At 40.1% G+C, this 27868-nt stretch overlaps 1 protein-coding gene across 3 annotated transcripts; it reads left to right on the top strand.

Annotated features, from left to right (window-relative positions):
* Positions 1 to 1130: 1130 nt before the first annotated feature.
* LOC128696788 (facilitated trehalose transporter Tret1) lies at positions 1131 to 26599 on the top strand. 3 transcript variants are annotated; one of them, XM_053788163.2, is made up of 5 exons: positions 1131 to 1640; positions 12387 to 12519; positions 12994 to 13202; positions 25079 to 25894; positions 26225 to 26444. In XM_053788163.2, exons 1-5 carry the CDS (start codon positions 1542 to 1544, stop codon positions 26306 to 26308), a joined length of 1341 nt encoding a protein of 446 aa, XP_053644138.1. In that variant the 5' UTR covers positions 1131 to 1541; the 3' UTR covers positions 26309 to 26444. The 3 variants fall into 3 exon arrangements, with proteins under 3 accessions (XP_053644138.1, XP_053644123.2, XP_053644129.2); XM_053788148.2 differs by having other exon boundaries at positions 1132 to 1640; positions 26122 to 26599; XM_053788154.2 differs by lacking the exon at positions 1131 to 1640 and having other exon boundaries at positions 12384 to 12515; positions 26122 to 26599.
* Positions 26600 to 27868: the final 1269 nt, after the last annotated feature.

Genomic DNA, 27868 nt, shown 5'->3' with positions numbered 1-27868 from the left:
CATAACTAAATGTAAACTTTGCCAGATGGGTAATTGTCACATCTTGCATCATTATGTGCTGAAATACGATACTTTTAATGAATTCAGAGACAACTCAGAAATGTTTAAGAAATGTCAAAGTATTTTACCCAGTGGCATATTACCAACCCTTCCGGAAACATACCTTGACTTTGCCTATTTATAATTAGCTCATAACCCCTTAAACCTGGGCAGATGCGTAAGGAAACTTGCACATGATTCGCCTGATTTAGGGATTGATACCAAGACCTATCAGTTGAGTGGAGGGGTCTCATCATTGACGTTCTCATTTCCCCTCATGGCCCCTCTCTTACCTGCCTTTCCCTGAACATCTGTGATTTAGATTTTAGATTTTGCCACCGAAGTGGCTAGTTTATTGTGCACCCCATATCCATCCTGTGGACGGTAGCGCGAGAGCATATGGATATACAAAAGGCCTAGGAACTAGGCCCCAAAGGGTTAACAGGAATACATATGGATTTATATCTACATATCTATAGTTCACTTATCTGTTACAAGCAAATTTAGGAAATTTGCTTAGTATATCTGGTATCTTATTTTCATTAATAAGATATCTTGACATGTCACATAGGTTATTATACTGTCTGTCTCTGTATTCCTCAATAAGTGGACAATTAAGCACATAGTGTTCAAGAGAGTGACCATATGCCTGATCACATAATTTACATTTAGTTTGATCATCATCTGTGTGTCTCCCAAACTGCCAGAAGTACTTGTAACCAAGCCTAAGCCTGGCCACTACAACATCAGTCAGTCTGTTCACATTGCAAGTTGCTCCATAAACATACTTATCTACATTCATGTTATCATAGTGGATTATAGATCTACTCAGGCTTCTAACTGCATTCCTATAACAATCATTTTCATTATTTACTTCTCTCCTAATATTATTCCTAATGCTAGACACAGTTATACCAAAGTTATATTCTACATTCTCCTTCTGGGTACTCTTCTTGGCTAACATATCAACTTTATCATGAAGGAGTAATCCAATGTGTGATGGGATCCATAGCAATTGTACATTAATTCCTTTGTCCCTAATTTTTGAGTGTGAGAATAACCTACGCGGCCAAAGTGCTCCTCATACGTCAGTATAAGGCGGGGGTACGCAGTGTGCGCTGTCATGATGATGTCTGCTTCTTGCCAGGTCCCCGGAGTGCCAGTCCCCGGCGGACCAGAGCCAGTCAAGAGGCACTGCTCTTTCTCAGTCTCTCCTCTGCCCTCTGTGATCAGTCTAGCTTCTCCTCCGTCTCTACACCTGTTGATCCACTCGCCATCACTCTATCCTCCATACTGGACCAATACACGGGTCCTCCCTGAATCTCATCAACTTTAATCATTGTCAGTATTTAACTAGATTAATCTTCAGCAGCTGTAAACTACTACTTAAAGAGAGAAAGCAAACTTGTATACAGCCTACACTCATAATTTCAAAACTCTTTTTTCCATGGTTGAAGGTTGTGGCACAGGAGCTTAGTGGAGTCTTGTGTTGATACTTGAGCATGTGTAAGTGTGATGAAGTGGTGCAGGAGACAATGACGAGTGATGACACCAACACACAAGTAGAGAGAAGCAACAACAAGAGTAGGATTATCCCTCAGGTGAGTGACAAGTTTTATTATGTATTTTACCTGGTATGCTGCCAGGGATGACCAGCCAGCAGCCTGGTCTCAGACGAGTCCGCTGCCTAGTTACACCAACCAACAGCCTAGTCTATCTAGCATGCTAAATTGATACTCGATATTTCATGCCACACATGCAAGATGACATATTACTTAGAATACAGTTTTGACACAATTATCGAAAATACAACACCAAAATACAGCACTCTGTGCATATCTTGATATGTATGATAATTTACAAGACCACAGAAAGATTGTTCTTACATACTCCATCACACAGGATGGTTCTCATACTCCATCACACAGGATGGTTCTCATACTCCATCACACAGGATGGTTCTCATACTCCATCACACAGGATGACTAACACTCAGGTACCTATTTTACTGATGGGTGAACATGGACAACAGGTGTCTTAAGGACACACGTCCTAATGTTTTGCAGCCGTACCTGGGATTCGATCTCAGGACCTCAGTGTGTAAGATGAGTGCGCTAGTCATCGAGCTACGGGACACCATTGATTTGTTATATTCACACGTACACTGAACAATTTTGTTTAAATGTTTATTGAAGGACTTTGAAAGCAAGTCGATGAAACAAACGAAGTTTTTTATTACTGTTATTGAAAATGTCCTCATAATTGTTTGGCCGTGTCCATAATATTTGCCTTTTTTTCCGCAGATAACTATTTTTATATCTTTCTATATTTATGATCTAGAGTAATTTTTGTGTTAGGTTTAAAGCCTATCGCCTGCACGATGATAATTCAAGTATCACGTGACCTGTACATCATCAGTCATGAAAACTAGGCCCAGTTATTTATATATTTTTTTATTTATAATAAGTTACTTATTTTGTTACTGGTGTATGTACTATTCCTTTATATTTTACTCAGTTATGTTTATCTTTTGTTCATATAACACCACATTTTGTTCATATAACACCACATTTTGTTCATATAACACTACATTTTGTTCATATAACACCACATTTTGTTCATATAACACTACATTTTGTTCATGTAACACCACATTTTGTTCATATAACACCACATTTTGTTCATGTAACACCACATTTTGTTCATATAACACCACATTTTGTTCATATAACACCACATTTTGTTCATATAACACCACATTTTGTTCATATAACACCACATTTTGTTCATATAACACCACATTTTGTTCATATAACACTACATTTTATGGCTGGTCTCTATAATGCTCCTTGCATTTTTTTCTCTATATTTTTATATTACTCTTCTCTTTTTTACTTACATTTTTACTTATATACATTTTGCTGCTTATATAATTACCTGTTTACTCTTTTTTTTACTATGTATCTTTTGTTTTGAGATTTAATCAAGACTATTACCAATGTTTATGTAAGTACCATCCAGGAATGGTAATATATAGATCCTGAACTTAACCTCCTCTCAGATCTTTATAATAACTAGTTACAACAAACCAAGATTGCAAATACCACACTACTAGCCAAATACAGTCTTCAGTAGAAACAAGAATATCTTAATATTCAAGTACACTGCCAGATCCCCCAACTAAGTTTATTCAGGTATACACAAATACAGTTACATAGATTATCATACATAGCAGCATATGTGTAGAGAAGCTAGAATAACCCAAAAAAGTCCTGCATCCTTTCTTGACCATATCTGGATGAACGTAACTCCTCTAAAAGTTGACATGATCATTAACAACACAACTCGTCACTAGTCAACATTTTTTTGTTACCAACATAACCAAATCACCATTTGACACATGTATTTCAGTTACTCTCCACCACGAGGTTTCCCTGAATAATTTTATCATCTTAATAAGTACCATTGATTGGCAGAGAGAATTCAATATTGGTCAAGATATTCACTTATGTGTCCAAGTTTTCCTTCCAAAAAAAAATTCAGTGCCTCTATAACGTTGTTTCTTAAAGAAAACACCAGTTCAAAGCCAAGAGACTCAACAGCCCTTTAATCAACGGCATCTCACATCCATTGACGAGAATCATGCCTTTGAAACACAATATAGAATGGGTTTAATACCCAAAGAATTGGCGAAAAGATGTACATCAGCACTTACATTATTTATCAAGTAATCTGAAAATAATAAAGGAAGATATCAAAAAGATCTGGAAAACACACTTAAATACTCGGCTCACACAGAGTTGCTGAGACCAGAAAAATTGTACTGACCAGACTGAACCAACTCTCCATCCGAATTGCTGATATAGGGAATAAACTTAATGACTTCTTCTCAACTATGGAAAGTAACCTTGCCAGAGAAAAATCTAAGTTCCAGCGTTCAGGTTTGTGATTACCTCAGTGACAGTTACCATGGTAACTGTCAGTCCAGGTTGGACTGATGAAGCCACTGTGTGGCGAAACGTTTCCTTAATAAAGATACCCAAGAGTTGAACATGTGTCTAATTTATCAACATGTCGGTTCTGTGAACCATTCATCTACAATATTTAGTATGCACCCCATACCCATCCTGTGGGTGGTATTCAGAAGATTAAAGAGGCACATAATGGGTCCAGGGACTGGGCAGTAAGGTTTTGATAGCTGAGCAAGTTAGTGGTAAAGAACTATTGACGCTGTTCATCAAACACCATTACTCTGTACCGCTCCCTGGTCTATTCCTACCTCACTTATGGTATCTGTGCTGGAAGTTCACTACTGCATATCACATGTAAACCATTGTTACCCATCAGAAATCAGCTGGTAGAATAATCACCCAATCTTAGGTTCCAGACAACACAACCCCACTATTCAAAAATCTCAATTTACTTAATATACACAATATTCACAAGTTCCACGCATTAAATTTCAACAGGGCACTTAGAACGAGCCTCAGCCCAGCACTCAGAGTCTTCTTGGAGAGTTCCAACAGAACAATTAGAAACAATAAAAAAAAAATAAGAGACTCTTTGATATACGTTCTCGCCTCACACACTGAGTGTCCTTGGTTCAATCTCAGGCCGGGTAGAAACACTGGGCATGTTTCCTTACACCTACTGTCCCTGTTCACCTAGCAGTAAACAGGTACCTGGATGTTAGTTGACTGGTGTGGGTCGCATCCTGGGAGACAAGATTTATGGAACCCAATAGAAATAAAACAGACCTACTCCAGGTATACTCCAGGTATACTCCAGGTATACTCCAGGTCCTGGAGGAGGCACTGCCTTGGGTTATCCTGGGTGGCTAACCCTCCGGGCTAAAATCCGAACAAATCTTACCTTATTTTACCACGTATTCGATTCAACATATACAAGAACTCCATGCAAATAAAGTACAATAAGTTCCTCTTCTGTTTCAAAAATATAATTAAAGAATACCTAAATCTGACCTAATCTCTGCTTAGTCTATGTTAAAGTTGAATTTGCCAAAAGCAACCCAAATTTTAACATAAGTAATAAAAAAATATATTCTTCAATATTCACTATTTCAAACATCAGATTGTCACGTAAAGTCTCAAATCATAACTCAGATTGTTGTATAAAATGTTAAAGATTTTAAACCATAACAGTAACGTAACTCGGTTAAAACATTGTTAAGGCTGCCTGAAATACTTTGCGTAACAAGGACTTTCTATACAACACTTTATGCATGTGAATTATTCCAGTGTTGACTGATGTAATCATAAGAGGGGTTTTAAGACTGGTTTGCTATGGGTTCTAGCCTCACTTTCTGTGATTGGAATAGTACTAACAATAATATTAATAATGATAATAATCTTTATTCCTACAAGTACATGTACAAGGTACACAGACCATAGCTGACATCAGTGACATACTACTATATAGAAAGCTTCAGTTATGCACAGCATTTCTGGAAAACTAGGTAAATTTGACCCAGGATGCGACCCACACCAGTAGACTAACACCCAGGTACTTGTTTTACTATTATGTGAACATGGACAGCAGATGTCTCAAGGAAACACGTCCTAATGTTTCCAACCGTACTTGGGATCGATCCTCGGACTTCAGTGTGAGCTGATTGCTCTAGAAATCGAGCTCCTTTATATAAAATTGTCGTTTGTCACACGATTACCTGAAGTTTACCTGGAGAGAGTTCCGGTGGTCAACGCCCCCGCGGCCCGGTCTGTGACCAGGCCTCATGGTGGATCAGGGTCTGATCAACTAGGCTGTTACTGCTGGCTGCACGCAATCCAACGTACGAACCACAGCCCGGCCGGTCAGGTACCGACTTTAGGTGCTTGTCCAGTGCCAGCTTGAAGACAGCCAGGGGTCTATTGGTAATCCCCCTTATGTATGCTGGGAGGCAGTTGAACAGTCTTAGGCCCCTGACATTTATTGTGTTGTCTCTTAACATGCTAGTGACACCCCTGCTTTTCATGGGGGGATGTTGCATCGTCTGCCGAGTCTTTTGCTTTCGATGTTTACCTGGAGTTTACCTGGAGAGAGTTTCGGGGGTGAGTGATTTTCGTGTGCAAGTTCGGTACTAGTCCCTCTAGGGACTAGTATGCGCGCCGTGAAGGTTCTCTGTACATTTTCTAGGTCAGCAATTTCACCTGCCTTGAAAGGTGCTGTTAGTGTGCAGCAATATTCCAACCTATATAGAACAAGCGACCTGAAGACTGTCATCATGGGCTTGGCATCCCTAGGGATGCCAAGGATTAAGGCAAATTCTCAAATGTATATACACATTAGATATATGTATTTATATGTATTTACACAGATATGCACCTATCGATGTATATTTGACCTTAATTAACCCGGGATATATGTCTTAGGTCATGAGGACAATAAAAAGATTAGGTGATGAAAGACTGGATATCAGATTGGAGGGAGAGAGTATGGAGGAGGTGAATGTATTCAGATATTTGGGAGTGGACGTGTCAGCGGATGGGTCTATGAAAGATGAAGTGAATCATAGAATTGATGAGGGGAAAAGAGTGAGCGGTGCACTTAGGAGTCTGTGGAGACAAAGAACTTTGTCCTTGGAGGCAAAGAGGGGAATGTATGAGAGTATAGTTTTACCAACGCTCTTATATGGGTGTGAAGCATGGGTGATAAATGTTGCAGCGAGGAGAAGGCTGGAGGCAGTGGAGATGTCATGTCTGAGGGCAACGTGTGGTGTGAATATAATGCAGAGAATTCGTAGTTTGGAAGTTAGGAGGAGGTGCGGGATTACCAAAACTGTTGTCCAGAGGGCTGAGGAAGGGTTGTTGAGGTGGTTCGGACATGTAGAGAGAATGGAGCGAAACAGAATGACTTCAAGATTGTATCAGTCTGTAGTGGAAGGAAGGCGGGGTAGGGGTCGGAAAGGTTGGAGGGAGGGGGTAAAGGAGGTTTTGTGTGAGAGGGGCTTGGACTTCCAGCGGGCATGCGTGAGCGTGTTTGATAGGAGTGAATGGAGACAAATGGTTTTTAATACTTGACGTGCTGTTGGAGTGTGAGCAAAGTAATATTTATGAAGGGATTCAAGGAAACCGGCAGGCCGGACTTGAGTCCTGGAGATGGGAAGTACAGTGCCTGCACTCTGAAGGAGGGGTGTTAATGTCGCAGTTTAAAAACTGTAGTGTAAAGCACCCTTCTGGCAAGACAGTGATGAAGTGAATGATGGTGAAAGTTTTTCTTTTTCGGGCCACCCTGCCTTGGTGGGAATCGGCCAGTGTGTTAATAAAATAAATAAATATGTCTTAGTGAGAGAGAGAGAGAGAGAGAGAGAGAGAGAGAGAGAGAGAGAGAGAGAGAGAGAGAGAGAGAGAGAGAGAGAGAGAGAGAGAGAGAGAGAGAGAGAGAGAGAGAGAGAGAGAGAGATAATGAGCGTATAATTTAGCATTTAATATGAACAATTCCACGTATAAATTAGCGTCCAGAAGAAAGTTCCTGGGGGAAGTGCTAAACCAGTTGGGGTGATACACCACTTGGGGAGTGGTACAGCTGGTTTAATTCAGGGAGAGGGAGGGTAGCCTGAATTCCTTGGATGAAGAGCCCTTCACAGACATATAGGCATCATCCTTGATGGGCTACGCTATTGGCGTAAGCTGGAGCCACAGACCTAATAATAGATAATTGAACTGACCTAATAATAGCTTATTAAACAGGCCTACCTAGAGTTTACCTGGAGAGAGTTCCGGGGGTCAACGCCCCCGCGGCCCGGTCTGTGACCAGGCCTCCTGGTGGATCAGAGCCTGATCAACCAGGCTGTTACTGCTGGCTGCACGGCTAATAATAACTTATTGAACAGACCTAATAATAGATATACCTGTGATACTCCAATACTGAAACTATATACTGTGCCAAAACAAAAGCATTCACATTGCTAAACTCACAAACTAGTATTTAGTCACTTAGCCATAATACCAACTTACCTCATAATTTGTAATATTTTAAAGTTAAGAATTAATCTAAGTCTGCCCGAAATGCCTAGCCATGCTAGGTGTTCTAGTGGTACACTCTGTAATGCCTAGCCATGCTAGGTGTTCTAGTGGTACACTCTGTAATGCCTAGCCATGCTAGGTGTTCTAGTGGTACACTCTGTAATGCCTAGCCATGCTAGGTGTTCTAGTGGTACACTCTGTAATGCCTAGCCATGCTAGGTGTTCTAGTGGTACACTCTGTAATGCCTAGCCATGCTAGGTGTTCTAGTGGTACACTCTGTAATGCCTAGCCATGCTAGGTGTTCTAGTGGTACACTCTGTAATGCCTAGCCATGCTAGGTGTTCTAGTGGTACACTCTGTAATTATTATTTTACTACATGTAAACCACACAATAACCAAATTCTGTAAACTCAGCACTGTAATCCTTATAGAGAATAAACTTTGAATTTGAATTTGAATTTGAATCATTAAGCAGACCTAATAATAGATAATTGAGTAAATCAGAGGAACAGCGTCACTACAAGTCATGTTATTTCTGGTAACAGTGCCACCACAACAGTCATATTATTACTGGTAACAGTGCTGCGTTATTGTTGTTAACAGTGTCACCACAACAGTCATGTTATTGCTGGTAACAGTGCTACGTTATTGTTGAGGCAAGTGACACCACAATAAGGCCACGTCACTGCTGGTAAAAGTGGCACCGCAACAGGGCCGTGTCACAGTGCCAAGATCCATCATTAAGATAGATCACACACCGAGACATTATTATGAGGACTGTCATGCACAGTTCTCACACAAAAGAACACAATGAAGCAAGTTTGACGTGACTCAACCACTTGCTAGGTTTCTAGGCAGCCAGGCCCACCCAGCCAGCCAGACTCCTCCTAGCTAGCCAGGTTCCTTCTTGCTAGCCAGGTTCCTCCCAGCCATGCAGATTCCTCCTAGCTAGCCAGGTTCCTCCTTGCTAGCCAGGCTCCTCCTTGCTAGTCAGACTCCTCCCAGCCAGCCAAGCTCCTCCTAGCTAGCCAGGCTCCTCCTTGCTAGCCAGGCTCCTCATAACTAGCCAGGCTCCTTGCTAGCCAGGCTCCTCCTAGCTAACCAGGCTCCTCCTTGCTAGCCAGGCTCCTCATAGCTAGCCAGGCTCCTCATAGCTAGCCAGGCTCCTAGCCACCATAACCACATACACTATAGCTTAGTGTATCTCAGCATACTAAGATAACTTTAGCTTTTCCTGTGTCTCGGTCTTCTCTCCTAGGTTATCTTAGCACACTAGTCCACCACTGATTATATAATTACACTATGAGTTAATAGTGAATCGGTAAGATTTTATAGGCCCCTGGGCTACAAGTACTGTAAAAACCCCAGTGATATTTTCAGAAAAAAAAATGATCACAACAGTTAACAGTTCATCATATGAGTGATGTAATAACATACTACAATTATAAACTTCGAGCAGCAACTGTGAACACTTTTCACTTAATGTCTGGAGGCCTTCCAGCTGGCGGAGGCCCCTGGGCTACAGCCCCTGGAGGCCTTCCAGCTGGCGGAGGCCCCTGGGCTACAGCCCCTGGAGGCCTTTCAGCTGGCGGAGGCCCCTGGGCTACAGCCCCTGGAGGCCTTCCAGCTGGCGGAGGCCCCTAGGCTACAGCCCCTGGAGGCCTTTCAGCTGGCGGAGGCCCCTGGGCTACAGCCCCTGGAGGCCTTCCAGCTGGCGGAGGCCCCTGGGCTACAGCCCCTGGAGGCCTTTCAGCTGGCGGAGGCCCCTGGGCTACAGCCCCTGGAGGCCTTCCAGCTGGCGGAGGCCCCTGGGCTACAGCCCCTGGAGGCCTTTCAGCTGGCGGAGGCCCCTGGGCTACAGCCCCTGGAGGCCTTCCAGCTGGCGGAGGCCCCTGGGCTACAGCCCCTGGAGGCCTTTCAGCTGGCGGAGGCCCCTGGGCTACAGCCCCTGGAGGCCTTCCAGCTGGCGGAGGCCCCTGGGCTACAGCCCCTGGAGGCCTTTCAGCTGGCGGAGGCCCCTGGGCTACAGCCCCTGGAGGCCTTCCAGCTGGCGGAGGCCCCTGGGCTACAGCCCCTGGAGGCCTTCCAGCTGGCGGAGGCCCCTGGGCTACAGCCCCTGGAGGCCTTCCAGCTGGCGGAGGCCCCTGGGCTACAGCCCCTGGAGGCCTTCCAGCTGGCGGAGGCCCCTGGGGTACAGCCTCTGGAGGCCTTCCAGCTGGCGGAGGCCCCTGGGCTACAGCCCCTGGAGGCCTTCTAGCTGGCGGAGGCCCCTGGGCTACAGCCACTGGAGGCCTTCCAGCTGGCGGAGGCCCCTGGGCTACAGCCCCTGGAGGCCTTCCAGCTGGCGGAGGCCCCTGGGCTACAGCCCCTGGAGGCCTTCCAGCTGGCGGAGGCCCCTGGGCTACAGCCCCTGGAGGCCCTCCAGCTGGCGGAGGCCCCTGGGCTACAGCCCCTGGAGGCCTTCCAGCTGGCGGAGGCCCCTGGGCTACAGCCCCTGGAGGCCCTCCAGCTGCCGGAGGCCCCTGGGCTACAGCCCCTAAAACCCATGCTTTAATCCGGCCCTGGGTAAACCCATTTATTTATTTATTTATTTAATAATTTGAACATACATACAGAGGTACAAAAAAATACAGGTAAGAGCAGCATGCCAAAGCCACTTGCATGCATAACATTACGGGCTGGCTTAAAATTAACTTAAGATTAACTAAGCAATGATGTAATCAGTGATAAAACATTATTGTAAACAAATAACAATAAAGCACAAATTAATATTACAAAGACAGGTCATATGGTTGCATGCATTGCTGTACATTCAGTAGAATGGAGTATTCCGTTAGGTAGTGTATTTAAATAATAACAAAGTTAGATTGGGTCTTAGGTTTAACATTTATGTGATATAATTGTGAGAAACATTTAAGATATACAATTTATAAGATTGCAATGATTGTTGCTGGTTCATGGTGTGTTACTGGTGCGCACCAAGATGTGCGGAATCAAATGTCTGAATTGCTTGCAGTGCTGAAACATATGATTTATGAGGCAAACATTGTAGCAACGTTGAGGTACCAGAAATATGATGTTGTTAACCTTGGATCACATAGTCAGCATAGATGAATTAGACAACCGGGCGTTGTACGGTTGTATAATTTATCTATCTCTTTAGTACACCATCCAGTGGCTCTTTTTATTCAATGTGAAGATATGAGCTGGAGATAATGGAAGATGAGGTAATGAGATGTTCATCCTCACAGCTTGGATCAATCTGCAGCAGAGACGGAGATTGGATGCTTATATGATGGCCCCTCAGAGGTTCCTTGACGCTGGCTAGGGGCTCTTGATCTAGGGAATTAGGTCTGTGAATCGGTTCCCTGAATTGAGCCAGAATACCTTCCATTCCTTTCCCCCCCTCACATGCGCTGTATAATCCTACGGGTTTAGCACTCCCCCATGATTATAATAATTATACAATGGAGCATAAGGGAGGTGTAGCAGTTCAAGGCATCGTCACATGTGAGCTAGACCCACTAATGGAAGTACAGTAGATAATGCCCAAAAGCTGGGCCAGAGGTTATGTATACATATTTAAATATTAGCACCCGTAAAATACAGGTGTATAGAATTATATACATGTGCATAATTACAATATATGTATACATGTTCATAATTACTGTATATGTATACATGTGCATAATTACTGGATATGTATACATGCACATAATTCTATACATAATTATAATAGTACAGTATTATTACACATTACAGTACATACTGTATTCATAACAATGTACCAAACCTATAGTGTCATCCGGCACTCTCCACTGAGTTATCCAGTTAGGTAGATGTGTTACCTTAACAATGCCACTTTTCTTAAAAAAAAAAGCTCAGAGGATTATTATATCCATGAAGAAGCGCCAAACTCGTATGGGTCAGTTATTATATCATTTATGGAGAAGCGCTAAACCCATAGGGGTCATACAGCTCCTGGGTAATGTGAGGCAATTAGGTTCTGCCCAAGGGAAGGAAAAATCAGTCCCTTGAATCAAAAGCCCCTCATTAGAATCAAGGATCCTCCTTTTAGGGGCACAGATCAGACAGCACCTGGGAAATGAGAGAAAATCAGAGTTGATTAGGAAAAAAAGAAGGGTGCTTCAATTTCCACAGATCAAGATTATTATAATAATTATTATTATAATCATAGGGGATCGCTAAACCAGTAGGATTATACAGAACAGATCAAAAGCCCTTCAACTCCCTCCTTCCCTCTTGATAGGACAGCTCATAGGAGCTAGTCAGCATTAAATTATTATATGTACCTTATATTGTACTTCAAGTGTATCACTTATCACTTGTAAATTTCCATGCAGGTGTTAGCATGTATGGCTGCATCATTAGGAACACTATGTTCAGGTGCTGTGAATGGCTGGACAGCAGGTGCACTCACCTCCCTTGATGCTGACCCACACATGAACATGGGTACCTTACAGAATGCCTGGGTGGGTATGTACCATCACACTAAATTTTCCTTGTATTTTTGGCTTAAATAATATCTCTTATCGCCATTGTTTTGTTTTGCAACTGGAAATGCCATTTTTGTATGCTCCATATATTGTAACTATTAATGTCAAAGTGCCAAATCTATTGGGGTCATGCAGTTCCTGGGCAGAGAAGTAATTGAGTTTGATCAAAGTAAGGGGAGGGTAGCTCCCATTCTTCAAATCAAGTCTTTTACCAGCATCAGTATACCCATCTTCAAGGGTGTCTAAAGGCAGATCCTTATGTGCACTTTTGTTAAAGATAAGGTGGGCTCCATAACTGAATATGCAGCAACTTTTTAGATAGTGGTATACAGTACACCAATCATGTAATAACTGAAGTATAGAATTAGTAAACAAATTATTATTGGTCTTCTGCATATGAATTTATAATTTTCAATAGTTCAGTGTCATAATTAAGCACTGGATTCTCCACCAGTGGCCATAATTGCTTTGGGAGCAGTAGTTGGATGTCCTCTGGCTGGATATGTGATGGACCTGCTGGGACGACGAAAAACCATCCTGGTTATGTGTCCATTCACATTCCTTGGATGGATCACTATGGCTCTGGCCGTCAACTTGGAACTTGTGCTCACCGGGAGAGCTTTATGTGGCCTTACTACTGCCTTCTTATTCTCTGCTGTACCAGTAAGTATCAGTTCATTTTATTTTTTGTAGAACAGTACATGGCCACACTTAATTAATATCAACTTTCAAAGTTCTCTTTTGTTTATTAATGTGTACTTAAGTGAAAAAAAATTATTACATATTTACATATACGTATATATATATATATATATATATATATATATATATATATATATATATATATATATATATATATATATATATATATATATATATATATATATATATATATATATATATATATGCAAAACAACCACTCTGAAAGAATAGAGAAATTCCAATAGTTCCTTGATAATGTGAGTAGTCACGAAAGCACTTGGAATTTCTCTATTCTTTCAGAGTGGTTGTTTTGCATATTTTGAAATCACCTGTTTACTGTGATCTTATTGCACATATATATATATATATATATATATATATATATATATATATATATATATATATATATATATATATATATATATATATATATATGTCAAATGAAAATCTTAGAAAATTTACCTAACCTTATAACAAGAACAATTTATTTTAGCCTAACCCAACTAAATATATTTTAGATTTGTTTACAATAATTTAATACTAAACAAACACAGTGAAATATATTTTTTTCGTTAGGTTCAGAATGGTTTTGGCGAAATTATTGCATACACAAATTTTCGCATGTCCTATATGGCAAGATAAGCGTTGCTATATAAGCCAAGATCGCAAGTTCTGCCTATTCGGCACGACATATATATATATATATATATATATATATATATATATATATATATATATATATATATATATATATATATATATATATATATATATATATATATATATATATATATATATATATATATATATATATATATATATATATATATATATATATATATATATATATATATATATATATATATATATAAGTAGGTGTCAAAGCGGCTCGGTGGCTCCTGCGGCTGAGTGGCTGCCTCCTCTGAGCGGACTCCTTTTCACACCTTTATGCTAATGACCTCGCCCTCAACCCACGACACCCCACCCACGACCCCACCCACAACCCCTACCCACGACCCCCCCACGACCCCCACCCACGACCCCCACCCATGACCCCCACCCACGACCCCCACCCTCGACCACCTCGCCCTCAACCCACGACCCCCACCCACGACCACACCCACGACCCCTACCCACGACCCCTCATTCGACCCCACCCACGACCCCGACCATCTGCGCTGCCCAACCAGGGCCTGCCCGCACTGACTCGCACCCGCGCCCGCCTGCCCGCGCGCCCGCCCACGCCCTCTGCAGCGCCTTCTGCAGCATCGTCCAGATCGCCCCCGCTCCCCAAATTTTTTTCCATGGTAAGCATTCAAAATGGATTCCCACTTTCACCCCAAATATTCCTGCTCTACTTCCTTGGATCAAGTTTTTCTCGATATCAATAATACCAAGGCTCCATCTCCTTGGATCAAGTTTTTTTTGGATTCCCTCCTCTGGGGGTAAGCATTCAAATGAACTCCCCCTATGGGGCATGATACTTTCTCTTACTACAGGTCTAAACAAGTGTGACGTCACCCTACCTGTGTTTACTCGGCGGTCAGTGACGTCACGTGATGACCTCACACACAGGCTGAATCTTGTCGAGCAGACATTAAAATGCAGGATAACACTAATACACAATATTTTCATTTATTTATTATACAACCAATGCATTTCATATACATCCAACAAAAAAAAAAATTCATTGAAAAAAAGATACAAATCATTGACTAAAATCAACATATTTTTCTCTTGAAGAAATTCTGTGCATTTTGTTCTGGATCTTCTTTGTCGTCACCATCTCAGTATTACACATTTCATATACAACATAGGGAAAACATTACACATTTTCACTCTTAACCCAGGATAACCCAAATAATTCCACATTTTTTCGTTAATACCCACAACATTCCACAATTTCTTTACAAAAGATTCACTCTCCTCAAGTCTAGATATTTTTCTCTTTTTAACTATTTCATCAGAAAAAGTAACCACAACACTTACAACTTATAACCACTTTTCGATAAATTCACTAGTCACAATTTTACATATTACGAACTTAATACCCACACACACACACACACACACACACACACACACACACACACACACACACACACACACACACACACACACACATACACACACACCACTTTACTTTGAACAACACCAAAAACACCATCAATTACCTTTGAATACTCCAAAAACATCATTCGAACACAGCCAAATCACCACTGAATACTCCCAGAACACCTTCATAAATACTCTTGCACATCATTTGAACACCTTCAAAAACACCTTTGAATAGTCTCAAACACCATTTGAGTACTCCCAAATACACCACTGAATACTACTAAAACACCACTGAATACAGTCAAAACACCACCAAAATCACAGACTAACACCCATTTTCACACAAATCCCCTCAAATCACTATAACCAAGACAATTACCAATTTCTATGAGTACACTCGCCTCCAACTAAGATATAACATGAGCGCAAAAAACATGAACACAAACCAAACACACACGAACAATTACAACAGAATCACCTCTTTTTCGGTATCTCTAGTTCGACAACAACGCCCACAATCCACATCACCCACATCCCACAACACCCACAACCCACATCACCCACACCCCACAACAACAACCCACAACTTATAACCACTTTTCAGCATCTATAGTTCGACATCACCCACAACCCACAACCCACAACACCCACAACCCACAACACCCCACAACACCCACAACAACAACCCACTTATAACATTTTTTTTGGTATCTCTAGTTCGACAACAACACCCACAACCCACAACACCCACAACCCACAACACCCCACAACCCACAACACCCACAACACCCACAACAACAACCCACTTATAACATCTTTTTCGATATCTCTAGTTCGACAACAATACCCACAACCCTCATCACTTACCAATTTATTCACAATTTTTCTTCTTTCGATACAAATTTTTCCCTTCTTTTTATTGAATCTTAAAATGTAATACACATCCCGGCAGGTAAAATTGAGTCTCGTCATAAACCTATTGCCTATTGTTATATTATATTTGATCGCAAAGGAGAAATAGTGTGTATGAAGAGTTATAAAGGGGAGGATGCTGTTAATCATTTCATTTTAAATGTTAGTGGTGAATGGACTAAAATAAAGTTTAGAAGAGAGTATCATGTAATCCATATGACAAGAGGAGGATAAGATGAGACATGATTCTCAGATCACTTGTGAATTATGTGGTAACACCTTCAAAAGTACCCAAGACAAACGTAAACATCATGACCATACTTTAAAATTCAATAATTATATTGGAGCCTATTGTGGTCGTTGCAATTTGCAGTGTAAAGATAAGAATGAGAAATTATTACTTTTTTGCCATAACATGTCGTATGATTTAGGAATAATTTTAAAGGAATTGCAGGTTGATAAATATGACATTGAACTTCATTCGAAACAAGGGTTCAAATTCTTGAAAGTAGACATACGTAAGATTAGGTTTCAAGATTCTCTGTCTTTATTAAATGGATCTCTTTCCACTTTAGCAGATCAGCATATCAAGGCTGGTAAATCACTGAAATATACAGAGGCTATTCTGAAAGATGTGCCTCAGGATGTCTTACCTTTATTATGTAAAGGAAAACAAGTTTTGTGTTATGATTATATTGATAGTTTAAAGAAACTCGATGAAACAAAATTACCGAGTAAAGAACATTTTTTTAAATCTTTGAGAAATAATGATATTAGCCAGATTTAATCTAAGTCTGCCCGAAATGCCTAGCCATGCTAGGTGTTCTAGTGGTACACTCTGTAATTATTATTTTACTACATGTAAACCACACAATAACCAAATTCTGTAAACTCAGCATTGTAATCCTTATAGAGAATAAACTTTGAATTGAATTGAATTTAAGATTATGATCATGCATTGAAAGTGTTTGACTTGGGTAAATGTAAGACTTTAGGAGATTACTTGATGTTATATCTCAAGACAGATGTTGGTTTGTTAGCCGATGTCTCCATGGAGTGGCGTAAAACACTCAAAGATATTTATAAGCTAGATGTTAGTAATTATATAAGTTTACCTTCATTCAGTTGGGATGCATTTCTCTTGAAAACTAATGTAAAATTAGATATGTTATACTATTCCCATGAATTATATGACTTGATTAAAAGGAATCTCAGAGGAGGGTTTACATGGGCAATTAATCAGTATACTAAAGCAGATAATCCCTTAATTAATCCCAATTTTGATGTTGAGAGTGGAATGGGCACTCATATTTTATATCTAGATTTTAATTCTTTGTATGCTAGTGCGATGGTTGAAGCTCTTTCACAGAATGGTATCAGAAAATTATCGAATGAGGAGAAGAATGCTTTCCTCGATGTGGGATTAAGTAATGTTTCGTGTGAAGGTCAAAAAGGTTATTGGATAGAATGTGATACCAAACCCATGTCCCCTGAGGTAGCTAGACGTACTGATGAACTTCCTTTGATATTATCACACATGAATATATCAGAAGAGATGTTATCTCCTTATTGTGAATCTATATTGAAAAATGAAGGTAGAAAGATCCCCAAATCTAATGCGAAATTAGTGGCCAGTCATTTACCTCAGAAAAATTATTTGATCAGTCTAGATTTGTTACAATTATTACTGGAACTTGGGTTAGAGGTGGAAAAGGTTCATGCCGTTTATGAATATACTCAGTCAAAATTTTTAGAACCTTTCATAACAACTAATATTGCACAGAGAACAGCCACACGATGTCCTATCAAGTCAAAAGCTTTCAAATTAACTAATAACGCCATATATGGGAAATCACTGTTGAATATTACAAAGTATGCTGAGTCTTATAGATATATCAATATTGAGAAAGCATTTGTTAGAGCGGCTAAAGATCCTTTCTTAAAAAATATCACACATTTGAATCAAGACACAGTGATTTGTACATTCAACAAAGAGAAATTAGAAGTTAAACAACCACTTTATCTCGGTTTTCAAATTCTTGAGATTGCTAAAAAGAAATTGCATCATTTTTGGTATAAAGTTTTAAAACAACATTATGGTGATGATGTAAGACTTCTGTATACCGATACCGACTGGTATATTTTTAGCTTGAAATGTAAAGATTTGTACACTGAGTTAAAAAGTGAACCTTTGTTAGGATATATGGATTTTTCAAATTTCAGTCCTGATCATCATCCCTTATATGATAATAGTAGAAAAGGTGAGCTGGGGTTATTGAAATCTGAAATGTGTGATAATCATATTAGTGAGTTGATAGCATTGAAAGCTAAGATGTATTCTGTAAAGATTGCTGGAAGATCAACTACTGTCAGCAGAGCCAAGGGTATCCTGCCACATTTTATGCCAATATTAACTCATGCAAGATATAAGAATGTTTTAACAAATGTAGATAGGGAATTATTCACGTGTAAGTCTATAAGTAACGTAAAAGGTGAAATATGTACAGTAAGAATTAACAAGAGAGTCTTGTCAGCCTTTGATGATAAAAGGTATCATTTGAATGCTAATGAATCCTTGGCTTATGGACACCCTGATATTCCACCATCTAAACGTAGCAGAATAGAGTGATTCCCATGTTGTATTACCAGAAATGTATATGAAATGTATTGGTTGTATAATAAATAAATAATGAAAATATTGTGTATTAGTGTTATCCTGAAATGTGGAATTATTTGGGTTATCCTGGGTTAAGAGTGAAAATGTGCAATGTTTTCCCTATGTTGTATATGAAATGTGTAATACTGAGATGGTGACGACGAAGAAGATCCAGAACAAAATGCACAGAATTTCATCAAGAGAAAAATATGTTGATTTTAGTCAATGATTTGTATCTTTTTTTCAATGAATTTTTTTTGTTGGATGTATATGAAATGCATTGGTTGTATATTAAATAAATGAAAATATTGTGTATTAGTGTTATCCTGCATTTTAATGTCTGCTCGACAAGATTCAGCCTGTGTGTGTGAGGTCATCACGTGACGTCACTGACCGCCGAGTAAACACAGGTGGGGTGACGTCACACTTGTTTAGACCTGTAGTAAGAGAAAGTATCATGCCCCATAGGGTAAGTTCATTTGAATGCTTACCCCCAGAGGGGGGAATCCAAAAAAAAACTCGATCCAAGGAGATGGAGTCTTGGTATTATTGATATGGAGAAAAACTTGATCCAAGGAAGTAGAGCAGGAATATTTGGGGTGAAAGTGGGAGTCCATTTTGAATGCTTACCCCGGAAAAAAAAATTCACGGAGTGGGGGTGATCCGGACGACGCTGCAGAAGGCGCTGCAGAAGGTGCGGGCGGGCGCACGGGCAGACGGGCGCGAGTCGGTGTGGGCGGACCCCGGTTGGGCGGCGCGGATGGTCGGGGTCGTGGGTGGGGTCGAGGGTGGGGTCGTGGCTGGGGGTCGTGGCTGGGGTCATGGGTGGGGGGTCGTGGGTTGAGGGTTAGGTGGTCGAGGGTGGGGGTCGTGTGTGGGGGTCGTGGGTGTGGGGTCGTGGGTGGGGTCATGGGTGGGAGTCGTTGGTGGGGGTCGTGGTTGGGGGTCGTGGGTGGGGGTCGTGGGTGAGGTCAAGGTCTTTAGCATAAAGGTGTGAAAAGGAGACCGCTCAGCGGAGGCAGCCACTCAGCCGCTTTCACACCTACTTATATATATATATATATATATATATATATATATATATATATATATATATATGTGTGTGTGTGTATATGTGTATATATATATATATATATATATATATATATATATATATATGTGTGTGTGTGTGTGTGTGTGTGTGTGTGTGTGTGTGTGTATGCACAACATCACAGTAAACAGGTGATCTCAGAATATGCAAAACGACCACTGAAAGAATAGTGAAATTCCAAGCGCTTTCGTGACCTCTCACATTATCAACGAATTATATAGTTGATATAGTTCCTTATACATACATACATACATACATACATACATACATACATACATACATATATATATATATATATATATATATATATATATATATATATATATATATATATATATATATAATACTTTTATTATCTCCACACCTTTTCCTAATTTCCACACTCCGAATTTTCTAAATATTATGCAGAAAATTCGGAGTGTGGAAATTAGGAAAAGGTGTGGAGTTAATAAAAGTATTAGTCAGAGGGCAGAAGAGGGGTTGTTGAGGTGGTTTGGTCATTTAGAGAGAATGGATCAAAGTAGAATGACATGGAAAGCATATAAATCTATAGGGGAAGGAAGGCGAGGTAGGGGTCGTCCTCGAAAAGGTTGGAGAGAGGGGGGTAAAGGAGGTTTTGTGGGCAAGGGGCTTGGACTTCCAGCAAGCGTGCGTGAGCGTGTTAGACAGGAGTGAATGGAGACGAATGGTACTTGGGACTTGACGATCTGTTGGAGTGTGAGCAGGGTAATATTTAGTGAAGGGATTCAGGGAAACCGGTTATTTTCATATAGTCGGACTTGAGCCCTGGAAATGGGAAGTACAATGCCTGCACTTTAAAGGAGGGGTTTGGGATATTGGCAGTTTGGAGGGATATGTTGTGTATCTTTATACGTATATGCTTCTAAACTGTTGTATTCTGAGCAGCTCTGCAAAAACAGTGATTATGTGTGAGTGAGGTGAAAGTGTTGAATGATGATGAAAGCATTTTCTTTTTGGGGAGTTTCTTTCTTTTTTGGGTCACCCTGCCTCGGTGGGAGACGGCCAACTTGTTGAAAAAAAATATATATATAAATATATATATAATATATATATACATATATATATATATATATATATATATATATATATATATATATATATATATATATATATATATATATATATATATATATATATATATATATATATATATATATATTACTTTTCCTTTTATATCCATGGGGAAATGGAATAAGAATTTTTCCTCCGTAAGCCATGCGTGTTGTAAAAGTCAACTAAAATGCCGGGAACAATGGGCTAGTAACCCCTTTTCCTGTAATAATTACTAAAAAGAATAAGAAGAAAATTGTCAAAGTGGGAAGTCTGAATGTGCGTGGATGTTGTGCAAATGATAAGAAAGAGATGATTGTGGATGTTATGAATGAGAAGAAGCTGGATGTCCTGGCTTTAAGTGAAACAAAGCTGAAGGGGGTGGGAGAGTTTCAGTGGAGAGGAATAAATGGGATTAGGTCAGGGGTTTCTAATAGAGTAAGAGCTAAAGAAGTAGCAATAATGTTGAAGGATAAGCTGTGGCAGGAAAAGAGGGACTATAAATGTATTAATTCAAGGATTATGTGGAGTAAAATAAAGGTTGGATGTGAAAAGTGGGTTATAGTAAGTGTATATGCACCTGGAGAAAAGAGAAGTGTAGAGGAGAGAGAGAGATTTTTGGAAATGTTGAGTGAATGCGTGGGGAGTTTTGAACCAAGTGTGAGAGTTAATGGTGGTTGGGGATTTCAATGCTAAAGTGGGTAAAAATGTTGTGGAGGGAGTAGTAGGTAAATTTGGGGTGCCAGGGGTTAATGAAAATGGGGAGCCTTTAATTGAGCTATGTGTAGAAAGAGGTTTGGTAATAAGTAATACATATTTTATGAAAAAGAGGATAAATAAATATACAAGGTATGATATAGCATGTAATGAAAGTAGTTTGTTTGATTATGTATTGGTGGATAAAAGGTTGATGGGTAGGCTCCAGGATGTACATGTTTATAGAGGGGCAACTGATATATCGGATCATTATTGAGGAGTCGCTACAGTTAGAGTAAGAGGTAGATGGGATAAGAGGAAAATGGCAACAACAGGTAAGAGGGTAGTGAAAGTATATAAACTAAGGGAGGAGGAAGTTCGGGTAAGATATAAGCAACTATCAGCAGAAAGGTGGACTGGTGCAAGTATGAGTAGTGGGGGGGGGGGGCTGAAGAGGGTTGGAATAGTTTTAAAAATGCAATATTAGAATGTGGGGCAGAAGTTTGTGGTTATAGGAGGGTGGGTGCAGGAGGAAAGAGGATTATTATTATTATTATTATAATCAAGGGGAAGCGCTAAACCCGTAGGATTATACAGCACCTGGGGGGGAGGTGGAAGGCATTCAGGCTTAATTCGGGGAACTGGAGCACAGATCCAATTCCCTAAATCAAGAGCCCCTCACCAACATCAAGGAACCTTCCCTGAGGGGGGAGGAAAGAGGAGTGATTGGTGGAATGATGCAGTAAAAGGTGTGATAAAAGAAAAAAAAATTAGCTTATAAGAGGTTTTTACAAAGCACAAGTGTTATAAGAAGAGTAGAGTATATGGAGAGTAAAAGAAAGGTGAAGAGAGTGGTGAGAGTGTGCAAAAGGAGAGCAGATGATAGAGTGGGAGAGGCACTGTCAAGAAATTTTAATGAAAATAAAACAAATTTTTGGAGCGAGTTAAACAAGTTTAGAAAGCCTAAAGAACAAATGGATATGTCAGTTAAAAACAGAGTAGGGGAGTTAGTGGATGGGGAGGTGGAGTTACTGGGTAGATGGCGAGAATATTTTGAGGAACTTTTAAATGTCGACGAAGAAAGGGAGGCGGTAGTTTCATGCACTGGCCAGGGAGGTATACCATCTTTTAGGAGTGAAGAAGAACAGGATGTGAGTGTAGGAGAGGTGCGTGAGGCATTACGTAGAATGAAAGGGGGTAAAGCAGCTGGAACTGATGGGATCATGACAGAAATGTTAAAAGCAGGGGGGGGGGATATAGTGTTGGAGTGGTTGGTATTTTTGTTTAATAAATGTATGAAAGAGGGAAAGATACCTAGGGATTGGCAGAGAGCATGTATAGTCCCTTTATATAAAGGGAAGGGGGACAAAAGATATTGTAAAAATTATAGAGGAATAAGTTAACTGAGTATACCAGGAAAAGTGTACGGTAGGGTTATTATTGAAAGAATTAGAGGTAAGACAGAATGTAGGATTGCGGATGAGCAGGGAGGCTTCAGAGTGGGTAGGGGATGTGTAGATCAAGTGTTTACATTGAGGCATATATGTGAATAGTATTTAGATAAAGGTAGGGAAGTTTTTATTGCATTTATGGATTTAGGAAAGGCATATAATAGAGTGGATACGGGAGCAATGTGGCAGATGTTGCCAGCATATGGAATAGGTGGTAAGTTACTGAATGCTGTCAAGTTTTTATGAGGATAGTGAGGCTCAGGTTATGGTATGTAGAAGAGAGGGAGACTACTTCCAGGTAAAAGTAGGTCTTAGACAGGGATGTGTAATGTCACCATGGTTGTTTAATATATTTATAGATGGGGTTGTAAAAGAAGTAAATGCTAGGGTGTTTGGGAGAGGGGTGGGATTAAATTATGGAGAATCAAATACAAAATGGGAATTGACACAGTTACTTTTTTGCTAATGATACTGTGCTTATGGGAGATTCTAAAGAAAAATTGCAAAGGTTAGTGGACGAGTTTGGGAGTGTGTGTAAAGGTATAAAGTTGAAAGTGAGCATAGAGAAGAGTAAGGTGATGAGGGTATCAAATGATTTAGATAAAGAAAAAATGGATATCAAATTGGGGAGGAAGAGTATGGAAGAAGTAAATGTTTTTAGATATTTGGGAGTTGGCATGTCAGCGGATGGATTTATGAAGGATAAGGTTAATCATAGAACTGATGATGAAGGAAAAAAGGCGAGTGGTGCGTTGAGGTATATATGGAGACAAAAAACGTTATCTACGGAGGCAAAGACGGGAATATATGGAAGTATAGTAGTACCAACATTCTTATATGGGTGTGAAGCTTGGGTTGTAAATGCTGCAGCGAGGAGGTGGTTGGAGGCAGAGGAGATGTCCTGTCTAAGGGCAATGTGTGGTGTGAATATTATGTAGAAAATTCGGAGTGTGGAAATTAGGGAAGGTGTGGAGTTAATAAAAGTATTAGTCAGAGGGCTGAAGAGGGGGTTGTTGAGGCGGTGTGGTCATTTAGAGAGAATGGATCAAAGTAGAATGACATGGAGAGCATATAAATCTGTAGGGGATGGAAGCCGGGGTAGGGGTCTTCCTCGAAAAGGTTGGAGGGAGGGGGTAAAGGAGGTTTTGTGGGGGAGGGGCTTGGACTTCCAGCAAGCATGCATGAGCATGTAAGATAGGAGAAAATGGAGACAAATGGTATTTGGGACCTGACGAGCTGTTGGAGTGTGAGCAGGGTAATATTTAGTGAAGGGATTCAGGGAAACCGGTTATTTTTATATAGCCGGACTTGAATCCTGGAAATGGAAAGTACAATGCCTGCACTTTAAAGAAGGGGTTTGGGATATTGGCAGTTTGGAGGGATATGTTGTGTATCTTCATACGTATATGCTTCTAAACTGTTGTATTCTGAGCAGCTCTGCAAAAACAGTGATTATGTGTGAGTGAGGTGAAAGGAATGATGATGAAAGTATTTTCTTTTTGGGGATTTTCTTTCTTTTTTGGGTCACCCTGCCTCAGTGGGAGATGGCCGACTTGTTGAAAAAAAATAAAACACGTATATACGTGTATATATATATAGTATATTTACGGGGAAATGCTAAACACATAGAAGTCATAACAGTGCCTGGAGGAATGGGAGGCAGTTAGGTTTGATACAGGGAAGGAGCAGACAGATTCATATTCTTAGATCAAGAACCCTTCACCGGCATCAAGAAACCTCCCTTGAGAGGCTAAGTGAGACAAGACATTCTTTATTCATGCAATATGCTCAGACTGTGAGAGATAGTGTAAATAAAAATTTGTATGAAGCAACATTTTTACTAAAATTTTACAGTACAGCACCATACAGTACATTAAAAACCAAGTCATTATTTATCTTCCAGGTCTACTGCAGTGAAACTCCAGAGGCTAAAGTGCGAGGTGCACTAGGTACATTGTCTTCATTATTTCTTACATTTGGTGTTGTGCTCTCATATGTGGCAGGTGCCTGCTTTCCCTGGCGAATTAGCTGCTACATTTGTGGTGCTCCCTGCCTCCTTACGTTTGCTGCCATAATGCTCGTTCCTGAGTCGCCTTACTGGCTCTTAATCAAAGGAAAAAAAGCTGATGCTGAAGCATCTTTAAGATGGTTAAGAGGACCAAATTATGATTTTTCAAAAGAAATTGCCGAGATGGAAGCCAAAATGTTATTGGTAGGAAAGAAATTAGAATTTAGAGAGTTGTGGCGACCACGTACTCGAAGGCCATTTCTAATAGCCCTCTTTATGATGACTCTTCAACAAGCCAGTGGTGGTAATATCCTCATTATGTACACAGGAACAATCTTTATCTCAGCAGGTGTTGCAGACCACAATATGGCAACCGTGTATGCAGGTTTAGTTCAGATTGTTGGTACATTATTGTCTGTTATAATGATGGATCGTGCTGGACGCCGACCCATGATTATAATTTCAACTGCAGTAATGGGTACAGCAACACTGATGCTTGGGGTATATTACTATGTACACAATGTCATGGGCAACTTCTGGCCAAGATGGGTGCCACTGATCACTGTACTAGTAGCAGTGTTTGGTTACTGTCTGGGATGCCGTACAATTCCCTGGCTTTTGTCTGCCGAGCTCTTCAACACCACCATCAGGTCTACTGCCAATGCTGTCACACTCTTCTACAATCGCTTCCTTAACTTTACTGTCATACAGGTAAGTTTTGAAGTTCACTGCATTACTTTGAAAATATATTTATAATTTAGTAAACCTATGCCACAATTCATATGCATAATTCTGTACACAGCTATGTTTAAAGTCAAGAAAAATACACATTATGCATGATCTTGTTAAAAACATGTCAGTCTCTTGTATGTGTAGCACAAAACACTTCAGACTAAATGAGGGATATAAAATTTTTTTTTTCTTTTTATATTGTACAGGTTTACCCATTCTTTGAAGAGGCAGCTGGTGCACACACAGTGTTTGCTGTCTTTGGTGCCCTCTGTCTCACATGCTGCATCATCTCTTTCATCTGTGTTCCAGAGACAAAGGGAAAAACTCTTGAACAGATTCAAGAGTACTTTGAGAAAGAAGCTTTATCATCAATATATGAAGTCAATGACATGAACAATCAACAGTCAACATGTTCTGATGTCATCCAAGGAGAGGCCAATAAAAGTTTACCCACAACATCAACTCTTGCCACAGAAAAAGATTATGATATCTCTGTGGGATCTTTTATTGATAAACCAGCCCTAGGTAGCAAAGGACAAACACAAAACAGTAGTTCTGTGGAAAACACAGCATTATAAATAACATGCTTGTAAATTACATGATTTAGAATATTAGTAGATATTCCAGGGACTTCCATTGCACATTAATCATCATATTTTAGTAAAAGTTAAGTGTGTTTGATTATCAATGCATTTCATTATTTCCTTGTACCTTAAGTGCTTTATATACAAATTTATACCCATTTCTTCCCTTCCTTTTTGGGAAGTTCTGACGATTCATGTCTATTCTTCCCCACTTCCATAAGCAAAGCTTAATTACTTACTATAGCTTCATGCTCACCCTTTCATAACCACTTCCATTCTCATTCTCATACCAATGAAGTCTACACTGATGGTTCTAAATCATCTAAAGGCATCAGGTACACAGCAGTTTTCTGGGCATGCAGCAGTTTATACAAGGTCACTTATTAGACTCGGCAAATATTTTTAGCAGAGTTGTATGCAATTCTTATGGCCATCACACCTGTTGCATTAATGCCTACCTCAACATTTGTAGTAGTTTCACTCTTGTAAAGCATTATAGGCTATTCAGAAATTTGATTCCCCTCATCCCATTGTTTTGCATATACAACTTCAATTAAACTACATTTCAAGTAAACAAAAACATTGTTTTTTGCTGGGCCTCTGGACATGTGGATGTTCAGGGCAACATGTAGACAGACTGCTGCTCAGTCAGCAGTTCATGACCTTATTTCATGCAGGGGTATTCCTTTCTTGAATTATTTTGCAGTAATCACTAGACAGCTTTGTTACCGATGGCAACAACGGTGATCTGAGTTGCCCCACAACAAACTACATTCTGTCAAACCATATTTGGGTTTCTGATCATCTTACCATTGCTGTCATGTTTGGGAGATGAGATTGCATTTTCTCACCTATGTATTGGACACACACATCTCACTAGTGGGTATCTCATGGAAAAGTGCTCAACACTACTTTGTGAGAACTGCCAAGTTATCAGTTCACTGTCTCTTAATAGACTGTCCTGTCTATCAGCAAGTATAGAGAATTTACTTCCAACACCTTCATTGCCCTAATCTACTTATTTTACCTGACTCTGACAAAAGTCCCATTGTTAAAAAGACTCCCTTTTTGACTTTTTTATCAAAATTTAACTCATTACACCAACTTTGATTACATTTTTTCTTTAGCACTCCCCACTATCCTCACTAACTCTACCTCCTTCACACTGATCTCTGACCTTTGCATATTCATGGTTTTTTAGCACATCCCACCCTTTCAGGTTTAGCACTTAGTTTGTTTGCTTTTTCAACAGACTGGCCATCTCCCACTGAGGCAGGGTGACCTGATAAAGAAGAAACACTTTCACCATCACTGTCTTGCCATAAAGGTGCTAATACTACAGTTCAAAAACTGCAAATGTCCCTACCAC

Source organism: Cherax quadricarinatus, chromosome 31 (assembly GCF_038502225.1).
Source record: "Cherax quadricarinatus isolate ZL_2023a chromosome 31, ASM3850222v1, whole genome shotgun sequence".
Taxonomy (NCBI): Eukaryota; Metazoa; Arthropoda; class Malacostraca; order Decapoda; family Parastacidae; genus Cherax; species Cherax quadricarinatus.
The sequence above is the reverse complement of the archived record's forward strand: the minus strand, read 5'-3'. Positions and strand labels throughout refer to the sequence as shown.